The following is a 13,661-nucleotide window of genomic DNA, read 5'->3' on the forward strand; positions in this document are numbered from 1 at the left end:
TTTAAGACCAGAAAAATAATTAAGTTGGGCAATATTCTATTTTCTTTACCTCACTGAAAAAAAGAAAAAAATTCTTACAAGAAAACAAGTTGTTGCATATTTTCTGAGGACAATTTGCACAAACATACCTGAGGTATAATTGGTGGAGTAAGTGTTCTGCTTCGTAACCCTTCCCAGTTGAAGCCATCAAACCATCTTAAAAACATAAAAGTTATTTGTACTGTTAATATTGAAAAAATCAATAGGAATATCGCTGTTGATTTGACACTTGGTATATATAATACACTACATGATACTGTTGTTATAAATACCATTATGTAGTATGAACTTGAAAAAATGTTCCGAAATAAATATGATTTAATATACATCAACAATATATCACATTAATTATTTCATTTTTGAAATGAAATGTCATTATTAATGCCATTAGATCATATTATGAGATTACCACCCTATTTTTAAAAACAACAGTAACTGAGAAAAAAAAAAAAAAAGAGTACTTTTTGGGTGAACATATTTTTCAAGGAAAGCATATACTCAATCAATCTGTATCACTTAAAACTTACTTGATTATTTACACAATTCAATATCTTTTTGTTTCAATACAAAATGTATTGGTGATTGTACAATATGAATATAACTTAACTGCGTTTTTCTGCCTATCTATATACATTCACATTCTTTTAAGACATTTGTACATAAATTGAAGAAAAGAAAAACATACGTTACATGTTTAAATATCAATAAAGTGAGCTGTTTAATTTCAAAGAGAAAACTCCAAATATAACAGTATGCAAAAAAAAATTGTCAGTTTACATTTAAAGCAAATTAAACTAAAAATCTCTTTATATATCTACAGAGAAAGAATCATTCTTCTGAGTTGTGAGAGTTTAAAAGTATTTTGTTGATTAAAAAAAGATAATGGATGAAATTTCTTAAATTATGGAGCAAAGAATTAGCAAAATTTAATTGTTTTATACACACAAAAATAATTCTAGAGTATTTAAAATTTTGCTGAAAGTTCAGTGACTGTAACTACCATATTAATGTGTCCTTTACTCAAACTGGAACTCCTGAATATTAATCTGTGTGTTCTAAGTATAACATAATCTATAGAAAACTTATTGTATGGAATCATCCTACTATGGTCATTACAAAGCAGTTAGATCAGTAAGAGTATTTAATCCCTAAGTTAACTAATTGTGACAGTTATGGTTTCCTCATTCATGAATATGGAATCCCTTTGATTAAATGGACAGACTTCCTAAACTATCCAAATACGTTCCGTTTGTTCATTATTAATGAAAATCCAATTTCATCCTGAGTATGAATACCCATATAATCTAGCAGTACTCAACTTTGTCAAAAATAGCTAGCATGAAAGAAATAGTGTACTGATAGTTGGCAGCTGTTATAGAAACTTACTTGTGCTTTTGAATGTCTTTGATTCCACCTTTTTGATAGCCTAACCTCTCAGCTGGGTTATCTCTGTAAATATGTTACAGACTTCATGAAATATGTTTTCTACAAACATTTCTTTGTGTGCTTAGGTTATAAGGTGGTTTACTTATTTTACAGGCAAACATCAACTACTGAATATTTTTTAAGCCATTAACACAAGTCAATAGAAGTGGCTTAACTAATTAAGAACCATTTTAACATTTAAAAACTCCTGAAACCTACCTATATAACAGTAAGTGACCATTAAATAATGTGTACATTTGCATGGGAGCATCTCAACACATCTCATATTGCCTCAAACTAACAACCTTGTGGCCATCTCTTTAAGGCACTTTTTATTTTGGCATTAAAATAACCTGAAACAACATTACTGATGTCTTATTCTTCCACTCATACATAACTCAGTTATAACCTAAGATAAGAAATTAGTTCAATCCACTCTCTTATTTTAATAATGAATGTTTTTAACTAAAATAATGGTTTTTAGCAGTTCCATCATGACTGTATTACAAGCTGTTTATAATTTATTTTCAAACTGTTAAGCCTTCTCATTTAATTGAGAAAATATGAAACACATCACAAACAATATAATCTCTACCTCTGCTATAAATTGTACATTTTTAAGAATATATTTATAGTTAATTTCATATTTTGAGAAATACTCCTAAAAACTTTTCTTATTGAAATAATTCAAAATTTTATTAACATATGCAGAATAAAATGTGAAAGAAATGCTCACATTTGAATTAAACAAAACAATATGTATTAAATTTTTGACTTACAATTTTAAGCACATAGTAAAAGAAATTTGACCCACTCTCTATATAAACACCAATATTTGCATGAAAGTAGGTGAATTTCATAGGTCTAAGTTGAAAATTTTAAATATTACTGAAAATCCCTAATTATTTACTGATATTACTTTAAATTTATTTTGGAAAAAAAGTTAAATATATACAGACTCAAGAATTAGGTTCACAATGAACAAAATCAGGTAAAAATTTCTGTTTTAATCATATTAAATTGCATTCAGTCAGTCAAAAGGCACATGCTTTGAACAAACCCAGTGTCAAAAAAATGTATATATGTAAAAAAAATAACTGTATACATCTTAGCATGAAATTACTTGTATGTATATTTTTCAGAGGTTTAATTTTTAAGAACTGATAAATAGCATTCAAAAGTTTAGAATTAGCACAAAAATTATTTAAATATTATAACCTGCAAAGCTTTTTGATCAGAGCCAAAGCATTCCTAGATATTGTGCGAGGAAAGTCAATTGCATCAATTCCCTTCAAGATTACATTGTATGTTTTCATAGGATCTGCACAGTTAAATGGAGGCCTAAAAAATAAAAAAGTAAAATACATTCTACATCTCTGACAATTCTAGAGTTTCAGGCACAAACAAAGTGGGCATTTGATTTTTCTTTATTGTGCATGAAATTATTATAATTAACCTTAAAACTAATCTTATACTGTACATGATTATATCAGCCAGTGAGAGTAACTCTAATAGTTAAATCATAATGTAATGCATTTCAGATTCCAAACTAAATATCTTCAGTGCATTGTGTAAAACCATTTTTAAAAATAAAAACATTAAAAAGACACTAATTTAAATAACTATACAACTAACATGAAAAGCTAGCTATACTTCATATATGCATAAATGAAACATAAAACTAAGATAAGTTGCTCCTTTAGATGGGTAATGGCGAGGTCTATGTTGCAAGTAACATTATATGCTTTCTGGTAACTTACAATTTTTCTGTCTAGAGACAGTTGATTCTTGTGTGTTTTAGTGAAAACAAGAAAACTTTTAATCAGAGTTTCTTTCTACATTTATACAAACATTACTCTATTAGACAAACAGGTTTTTGATGTTGTACTTTTTCTTTTATGCTCTGCTATGTCTAAATTGTCTTAGACAATTATGTACAGTGATATTATTAATTATACATTTGATATCATAAAACCTTGTTCATCACTGGGTAGCAATTAAACAATTAGTTTCAAAATTAATAAACATTTTGTAGACAAATATTAGTAATCTGTAATCATCTGGCACTTACATGCCAGTCAATAACTCAAACATCAGAACACCCAATGACCAATAGTCTGCTGAAATATCATGTCCCCGATTAAGTATGACTTCAGGGGCCACATATTCAGGGGTTCCACAAAATGTCCATGTTTTATGGCCTACTTGTAGTTTCTTAGCAAAGCCAAAGTCCACCTATATTAGAAAAGAGTACAAGTATTGTGGGTTATCACTGATAACCAAACAATATTAAAAAGTAGACAATAAATTAATATATGAAATTATGAAAACCAGAATGACATATACCTGAATATTAAAAAAACACAAGCTGTTATCAAAGTAAATTAAATATTCATACTGTCTAGAAAGAAATGTTAAAAAAAATGGATCAAAGGTGCAGAATGCAGCCAACAGAGACAGATGTATGCTTTGACAAATGTTGTAATTATGATACAAAACTATTGAGCTATTCTCTAGGAAGTACAGGTTAAAGACATGCACTTTAAGAAATCAAGCACATATTGTTAAGGTGAATCAAAGGTTACTAAAAATATCTATGATGTAATATGTCAATAAAGAAAGAGTGATCTAAATTTATCATAAATACACTATTTTAAATAAATAAAATCATTAGACAAGTTAATCATTATAGGAATTTATAAGACAAACTATCTGGTCCAGGAATGTACAACACAAACTACTGAATTCATCTGATAAGCTATCTGGTCCAGGAATGTATGACACAAGCTACTGAATACAGGAATTAGTCAGATAAAATATCTGAAAAAAAATTCATTGGACAAGTCATCTAATACAGGAATGCATGAAATAAACTACTGGCCACAAGGACTTAGAAGACAAATGATCAGATGCAAGCATCCAACATATAAACTATACAACATAAGGACTAATAATACAAACAATTGATCATGTGGGTTCATTAGACAAACTGTTCAATACATGAACTCATTCAGGCATACTATTTCATACAAGTATCAACCATGCAAATTACCCAATCTAGAAATGTACCATGCAAAATTGGAAACAATTCATCAGGAACAGTATTTAAAAACACGAATACATTAGAAAACTAATTTTTACAGAGGAAACTAATCAAGTTAGCTACCTGTAAATGAAAACTAATGATCAAACTAGCAATAATCAAGTTATTTGAAACATAAAAATCATTAAACTATTCAAATAAAAAATTGTTGAACAATATACTGGATAAAAATATTCATTAATGAGCCATCACAAAATTATCAGACTGACTTACTGAAATGGGAATAAAACAAGCTATCATTAGAGTACAGGAAAACATCAACCTACGTATTTTACAGAGAGAAACATTGTTTCTATTAGCAATAACACCCAACTAGTTTGTTGTTTTTTTCTTTTTGTATGATAACACTTCCAGTACAGTGCATCCATAAATACTGTACCAAACAAGTCTGAGGTAAGGTAATTTATTTAATGTGGAGAATCAGAAAGCTGTATTTCTTAATAAATTTTACTGTAATAAACATATATTGATGGTGTTTATTCTTGGTAAAAAATATCACAGACTATAAAATCTTTATGGCAAAACCGACTAATTAAACATGAAAACGTTAATAAAAACCAGCAGATTTAATCAAACATTCTTATTATTGGATCCTGAGTTTATTGCTACAGATACAAATGAAAGAACAATATAATATATGTTCAAGTGAATGTTATTGAAAGTAACTTAAGGATGTTAAATACACACAAAATCTGATTCTAGATATGAAAGATTTAAAATTGAATAATTCTCACCAACTTCACATAGCCCTTTATATCCAGTAGCATATTTTCTGGTTTGAGGTCTCTGTATATTATATGTCGAGCATGAAGATAATCAAATGCTTCAACAACACATGCAGTGTAAAATCTAGTAGTTAGGTCATCAAAGATTCCTCTGTAATAAATGATTGTTTAAAATATGCTTGACAAAAACAACTATTTTAAAAAGTAAAAAAGGAAAAAAAGGAATATTTCAATTTATGTTTTTATTTAAATTACAGTGGAACCTCTCTAAGCAGCCACCCCTCAGATTCGGTCACACCTTGAAAGCCATCATTCAATCACAGTCCCTTTTTTTGTTTACATAATCTCTAATTATGTACAGTGGAACCCCTCTAATCAGGCCACCCCTCTAATCAGGCCAGTTTGTCTCAGTCCCAAAGGTGGCTGCTTTAGAGAGGTTCCACTGTAACAGCAAACTTAGAACATAAAGTAGCAGAATTGTTTCATGCTTAATTAACAGTAACTTATAACATAAGGCAGCAGAATTCTTTGATGTTTATTTGCTGAAGCAAATGGTTTGATATATATAGGCATTACAACTCATTATATTCTTGCTCAAAGATGCAAGGATGAAAATGATAAAAACAAAACTACAAATTATTACACTTTTAGTTATTATAAAAATCAAAGACAGTCATAATGCAAATAAAACAAGAATTACTAAACAAACTGAAATAATTTATTAATTTCATTATTTATGTGATGAGTTTATACAAATATAAAACATCCAAAATAAACGTTTAAAAATAAATCCAATTAGTTGAGAATAAGTAAATTAGAAGTTTTCTTTGTGCAAGACTAACTTCGAAAGAAAATTTTGAAACTATCAAAAAAACAATACTGTAAATATTAACTTTGTGTAAATGAACAGAAGAGATATAAAGGTTTTGAAACATGTCAGATTTTGAATATGAGCTGAGATTTTTTATGATAGGTGTCTGACTTGTTAGCAATACATCTGAATGATAAATGAAAAGCACACAATACACTTATTTTAAAATAATAAATTCAAAGCAAGTCAAACGTAGGTACAAAAATTCTTTTTGTTATAGGATATCACAGCTGCAATAAAACTCTAAATAATTTTTTCTTCTTGTCACAAGTCCACACAGACTGGTTCAATTACTCTAGAATCCAATTTACAAGACAAATTATTTTTCTCTACTCTCTTACTATACAATCTATGATACATTCACTTGAATTACCCCATGAGTTACCACAGCTGTATCCAGAACTTTATATAATGGCTCCATTTTGTTAAAGACCATACAGGCAGGTTCAGTTACTTTAAAATACCCTTCGAAAAGTCAAATTATTTACCTTATCTCCATTTAACCATGAAACTCACTTTAAAATATCTTCCATTTTAGTTACAAACTAACACCCATGTTATCTAAATTCACTTTCACTAACTTTTCTAGCTTACCTCTTCTTGCACTCATTCGCTTATATACATTTATTATCAACCTTGAGGCTTAGAACATTCTACAAACTACTAGATGCTATGATGTAACAATACAGCAGCTAAACTAAAAACATACACACACAATGTATGACCCTTACCGAGTTACACAGTGAAAGTTATCATAGCTATCTCCTTTAAAATATTTACTTTCAACACTCTTGTTATGAAAAATACATAATCATTGAATATTATACACTAAATAATAACTCTTACACTAAATAGTCTTGTTTATCCAGTATAAATTTTAAATCATTTTTTAATAAAAACTTCTTAAGTTTTCATTGGCCCATACATCAAGATAGTCCACAGCATGTTTGAGAACCTTTTTTGTAATATTGACCAATGTGTTACTTGCTTTTCTAAATATTATTATTGTTAAAATTTGTCAAATCTTAGTGCCTTTACTTTTTGGTTAATAATGAGGATTTATCTATTTGTTACTTCATGTTGCTAACTCCATGTATTTTTTTTAAATGGTAAAAGTTAAAGTCAGATTAGTTATTTATTTATATGCTAGAGAACTTTAGCAGTGGATAAAGCACAGACTCTCATCCATTCAAATGTGAATTCACATCAATTACACCATCCATAATTCTCATCTACTGACTACAAAGAAACAACAGGTTATAGTTTCTACTGTATTGTTATTAATTGTTGTGTATATTTTTATTTCTAACTCTGGTACACTGTGTAATAAGATGATATTAATACTATTTCTTTGACAACTATTATAAATTTGAGAATTTCGATACTGACTTTGGTACTGGCTTTTCTCTGTCAAATAAACTATTAATATTTTTTCTAGTAATAATGCCAAATTCAATTCTATATTTGTATCATCTTGCCTTAACACATACTTTTGTGTTTGTTCCACTTCAATTTTTTTTTCTAAAGTGTTCCAGAGTACTAGTCACTTCTTTCTATCTTTTTATATCATATTTAGTATTTATTTCTTCTTTCTTTTTATTTAACCTGCATATATTGTAGTTAAAGTTTGTTCTTGCTATTTTTTATATAATTCATTTTTTTTATATTGTGTATTCATACACAAGGCCTGCATCTTATTGTTGTCTGACACTACAGTTAAGTAGTAATGTGTCATAGTAATTTTATTTCAGATATTTCAGATAGTCTTAAAATTACACCATTCAAAATCATATATAATAGGCTTTCAATGGTTACAAGACATTATAAAGAAGGAATTTGTAATGTTTTGTTTATATATAGTTATATAATGCTTAAGTTACTCAGAATATGAAGCAAGTTAAACATTCTGTAAAGTAGAATCTCTTTTCTTTAACGTCACTTTCATTAACAGAATTTTTTTAGATAGTCTAATATTTCTATATTAATTATTTAAATTCACTGTTGTACTTGTTTTTATTATTATTATTATTCTAGAGACTATTTTGCATTGTTAGCTTAGTATGTAGATTTACACTAACCTAAGTCTTTTGAGCTGGCCCAACCTCTTAAGATATTATTGGGTTTACAGCCAAAACTAATAGCTGAAAGTAAGGATACCCCACTGAACATGCATTCTAATCTTCATGTAACTAAAATCATAAGAATATTATATTTAAATTGCTATACTCATTAACTGATTGAATTTTAGTTTTATCTAATTAGGCTGCTTGCTCTCAATCTCAAATTAAAATTAATTAGCATGTTGGGTTTATAAAAATAAAGCAAAAACCCCTTAAAAATTTATACATATAGTAAGTACAAATTATTAAAATAAGCATACAAAATTATTAACACAAAAAAAATTTTATTAATACTTACTTATCCCTGAGAATTGTCCATAATTCTCCTCCAAGACATACCTCCATTAACATGTACAGGTATTTAGAGTCTTTAAAAGTACGATATAGCCTAAAAATAGTTAGATGCATAAATGGGAAAACTGTGTAAAAACATTAGAAAAATAAAACTAATCTAATACAAATCTACAACTTCATATACGTTTTGGATATATTAATACAGCTTAATTCTCAAACTCTAGCAAAATAGTTTCCTGATGATTAAAAAAACATGCACAAAACAAAAACTTTAATTAATTATACTGATAACTTGAGTGATTACATGGAACAAGTTAATGACATTTGATTCCTATAAACTTACAATATTATATACATGCATTTCATAAAATCCAAATGTAACACTCTTTTTCAAGTTATGAAATTAGTCATATTAAACACAATGTTTCTTTTATTTATAAGAATTCTATTTTCATTAAAGTTACTATAAACATGTACTTAAAATGTCTCTTACTTGACAATGAAATCACAGTTGGCTTCCTCCATTATAATCTTCTCAGACAAGATGTGCTGCTGCTGACGAGTTTCTACAATCTGAGCTTTCTTCATCACCTTGAGAGCATATGTCTTTGAGGTGTCATCGTTCACCTTTACCTTAAAGTTTGTATTATAAAAGGTCAGTAGTTTCATTATATCAGGTCATACTACAAGTAAGGTCCGAAAATTTAATACAGAAAGTGCATCATCATTCCTGTCTTCGTAGAAGGCTTTAATGACTAAAATATGTAGTAAGACGTATATAAAAATGTTCAAAAAATGAAAGAAACTAACTCAACTCCATTTTTTCAGATCATTAATCAAATAAATCCTTATGAAGATGGATGTGTATAAAGAGCACATTAGGCATATAATGCTTTATGAGTTTAAAAAAGGCAATAGTGCAGCAGAAGCTATAAGAAACATTCAAGATTTTTATGGTGCGGAGTCTCTCAATGAAAGATAATGTCAAAGGTGGTTTCAGAAGTTCAGATTAGGTGACTACAGCTTAAGTAATGCACCAGGTTCAGGTTGTCCTGTTGAGTTTAATGATGACTTGCTGCTGGCTGCACTTGATGAAGATTGTGCTGTAACAGTTAAAGAACTAGCACAGAAGCTTAATTCAACACATTCAACAGTTCATCGTCATCTGCAACAGTTTGAAAAGGTGTCAAAACTTGGAAAATGGATCCCCCGTGATTTGACAGAAACCAACCTTAGAGCAAGAGTGGACATTTGCACTTCTCTTCACTCTCATGAATGTAACTCACCTTTTTTGGACAGGTTAGTGACTGGAAATGAAAAATGGATACTTTATAAAAATGTTAAGTGCCACAGACAATGGCTCAGTACAGGTAAACTGGCTAAAGCACAGCCAAAATGGACTTCCACCCTAGGAAAGTGTTGTTAAGCATTTGGTGGGATACTGTTGGTGTGATCCACTTTGAGTTGCTGCCATTCAACGTAACAATTACATCAGACTTCTATTGTCAACAGTTAGAGTGCTTGAACCACTTCCTAAATATATTTATTACTTTTTATTTAAGCCATTATGGTTTATAAATTTGTTGATATGATATTTTAAGATTAAAGTAAAACAGTTATAATTACAAAAAGGTCATGTAGAAATGAAATATTACCAAAATTAGTCAACACATTGATTTATTAACTAGGTTAGTTTTATACAATTATATAAAGTCAAGATTACCAATATAGTACAATATTTAAACTCAAAACATGTTCTAGCTTTAATTTTAAGCATCAAAAGTGTAAATATCTCAAACTAGAAATGCAAATTAGAATTTAATCCTTTTTGGTCCAACTTAAGAGAATAAAAGTGAAGAGTTACTCTTCAAAATTTAAAATATAAATGCCAACTCTTACATTCAAAGTTTATTTGCCCTATGTTCTCATTAAAGTAAAAACAAACAAAAGTTATTTTGAAGCATTCAGCTTATAGCTTCATACTTACAAGTTCAACCCTTCCAAACCCTCCAACCCCTATAGTAGCAATAACTTTAAGATCTGTCAATTTCAAGTGAACAAATTCTTCATTCAGTCTGTGTTTGAAAAAAAAAGCTTCTTTAGACAAAGATAACATTATTTATATCTAAATACAATAACCACATAAAGACATAAATTTCATAGTTTTTATGTTGTGCATGAACAACCAATAATGAAAGTTAACAAAGTGAATTTCATACAAAATTTGAAATAATGGTTGCAACTAAGTGCCAACAAAAAGAAAAAAAGTGCAACCTAGAATGAGCCCCCCCCCAATTTCACTAGTGTACAAAACAAGGTTTAGAAGATGGTCAAGCACACCTTTCAACAAAATGACAAAATAACATTTGCTATCAAATAGGTAATATGCTATAGTATTGAACAGCAAAAAATATTATTAATTTTCACAGCTTAAACACACCTCTGTTTTTGCTCTATGCATGGACATCTGTTTGTGTGTGTGTGGATTAGGGGGTATAAGAAACATAATTTTCTTTATTCACTAAGCCACATATGAATTTTTAATTCAATTCACAACTTCTCACTACTTTGTTACCCCCTCCCAGAAAACTTTGCCATTTCCAGGAAATATTTTTACAGACACTCATGTTGCTATATGTTATTTATAAGGAGCAATATATGATAATATATACTTTACAAAACTTCACCACTTTATACACAACTTTTTAGAAAGTGGATGGAATATCAAGAAAAAGTTTGTTTTGTATGTTCATAAAAAATGGATAAAATTATGAACAACGTTTTAGTTGTCACTTAGTTTCACAAAAATTGTGCAAGTTCTCTTGAACAAACCCTACAATACAACATATAATAACTACAAATTATGTGTTACAAAGAATCCATTATGTATACATATGCATTACAAATGAAAAATAACCCATAATAAGAATTTCTGCCTCCAACTGTATGCTACAAACACAAGCAGTTATGTCTCTTACATAATGGCCTTACCTCAGAAATTCTTCAGAATGCAAAAAGATAAGTAAAGTGAAAATGTAACAGTTATTTTTAATTTACTGTGAAAAATGCTTAATCTAAACTTGTCATTCATAAATGTTGTACTTCTACATCACTTTTCAAATAACAGATTTTAAGAATTAAAGTTATCAGTAAAGAAATCACTGCAATAAATGTTTATTTATATCTTAATTTTATTTCTCTTGAAATGTTACAAAATCAGTTGCATGAGGAAACTGAAGGGCTACAAAAGTATCTTAAGCTGCAAACATTAATCATTTGAAACTAAGATCTTGTTTCTATAAATACACTATATTCTAGTATATAGTGTATTTTGATCTCCCAGTTACTTGTCTAAAGTAGATCTGAAGTGATCAAATATCAGAAAATCTGCATAATCTAGTGCATGTATAATATATATATATGTTAATTTGGTTAGCTGAGTAAAGTTAATTTTGGAATATATTGTATATAAACTCAAAACGTTGTTATTAGTTCATTATTCTGGCAGGATTTATACAATAAATATGGAATTTTATAAAATAACGTTGTTTAAGCTTCATTAAAACCTATATAATTAAAACATTTACTCAAAACTGTGGTGCAAGATAAATATAAAACAAAGGATAATAACTTACTTTTTGCGTTCAATAATCTCATCTTCATCATAACGTTTTTGTTTGATTTCATCAATATTACTAATAAGTTGCAAGAAGGACCTATAGAAAAAGCAGAGTATTGAGAAGATTCCAATTTGTTTTAGATATAAATATCATGGTTTAAAACCACTGAGTAAGAATTTTAAACCCAACATTTATATTTCATTTTGTAACTTATATATTTCCTGTCTCAACCCTATAATGTTTTCACTGTTCAGTTGTTTAATTCAAACAGTGCTATGACAAGACAATTTTCATTAGCCTTCTTGATGATAAATCTACATACATATTTAATTCATTTTTTAATTATGAAAATAAGTTAAAGTTACAACTCCATTTTAAATTTATTTTAAAATAACAATTACAAAATGCATATATGCAAATGCTTTGTTTACAAAACATTTTGTTTTATTTTTGCAATTTTTCCATTTATATAAAAGAAAATATTTATTAACTGTTATACAAGAATAATTCTACATACATAAATACAGAATGTTTTTTTCAAATTACAAGTTTGTGTAACAATACTGTACTAATTGTATGCTTGGAATGTTTAAGATATCCAAATGAATATAAAATAAAGTGAATTAATGATAATAATAAATACTCACTCTCTGTCTATGATTAGACATACCACACCCTCGGTGTCATCTGCTATGATATTAGCTGTACGAACATCTTCTCTACAAAACAAAATATAACATTCTCATTCTTTGTCATATTCTATACATCAAGTGCTGAACCACCAAAGACATCATTAAAAGAAAAACAAATTGTCATTCTGAGCAGTCTTTCACAAATTTCAAAAGTGAAGACATTAAATGGCTTCAAACGTACATTAAAGAAAATGCAGATTTCAAGAACTGTTGCAAAAGAAGTATATGTAACCATGCTCTCAGTGAATATAACATCAGTACATCATAACTTCTTCAAGTCTCCTGCAAATAGGAGTGATGTTAAAAGATAGCAAACAAAGATATTAAAATAATAAAGCTACAACTTAATGAACCAAGTAATAGTTAATCAATTATTATAGATATGATTAGAAATTATCTACCTATGATTGAGCTAATTCTTTTGTTACCTTATAGAATATTTCCAGCCTTTATTATAATAATTCTTTCACCACTTATTTAAAATTAATTAAATACTATTGTTTAGTTTTCTTTTGGTACTGATTTTTAAAACCATTAATTCTCACTTCACCACTACTTAGTAAAAAATATTATTTACAAAATAATATAACTGAAAACTCTCCTCAATTATTATAAAATATGCTTACAAAGGCCACTCAAGGTACTTCATGTCTTTCAAAGAAATATATTTTCCAAACATGTCTATTAGTTATTAATTTTGAGGAATTAACAAACAGAGGTGAAATAAGCAACAATTCAGTAGGACACTTGTAAAGAAAACCTTGAAAGCCTA

At 28.3% G+C, this 13,661-nt stretch overlaps 1 protein-coding gene across 2 annotated transcripts in view; it reads right to left on the minus strand.

The window, feature by feature from the left end:
- LOC143229446 (cGMP-dependent protein kinase, isozyme 2 forms cD4/T1/T3A/T3B-like) overlaps positions 1–13,661 on the minus strand; it is a 78,336-nt gene that overhangs the window by 2,359 nt on the left and 62,316 nt on the right. For both annotated transcript variants that reach the window (XM_076461784.1, XM_076461783.1), the window contains exons 8-17: positions 12,845–12,916; positions 12,213–12,293; positions 10,565–10,652; positions 9,071–9,210; positions 8,582–8,671; positions 5,302–5,443; positions 3,536–3,699; positions 2,683–2,805; positions 1,426–1,488; positions 129–195 (exon numbers count right to left, since the gene is read on the minus strand). In XM_076461784.1, coding sequence (XP_076317899.1) covers positions 129–195; positions 1,426–1,488; positions 2,683–2,805; positions 3,536–3,699; positions 5,302–5,443; positions 8,582–8,671; positions 9,071–9,210; positions 10,565–10,652; positions 12,213–12,293; positions 12,845–12,916 — 1,030 coding nt within the window. The remainder of the gene's footprint in view (positions 1–128; positions 196–1,425; positions 1,489–2,682; positions 2,806–3,535; positions 3,700–5,301; positions 5,444–8,581; positions 8,672–9,070; positions 9,211–10,564; positions 10,653–12,212; positions 12,294–12,844; positions 12,917–13,661) is intronic.

This window comes from Tachypleus tridentatus, chromosome 10, assembly GCF_004210375.1.
Source record: "Tachypleus tridentatus isolate NWPU-2018 chromosome 10, ASM421037v1, whole genome shotgun sequence".
In the NCBI taxonomy this organism is placed as follows: domain Eukaryota; kingdom Metazoa; phylum Arthropoda; class Merostomata; order Xiphosura; family Limulidae; genus Tachypleus; species Tachypleus tridentatus.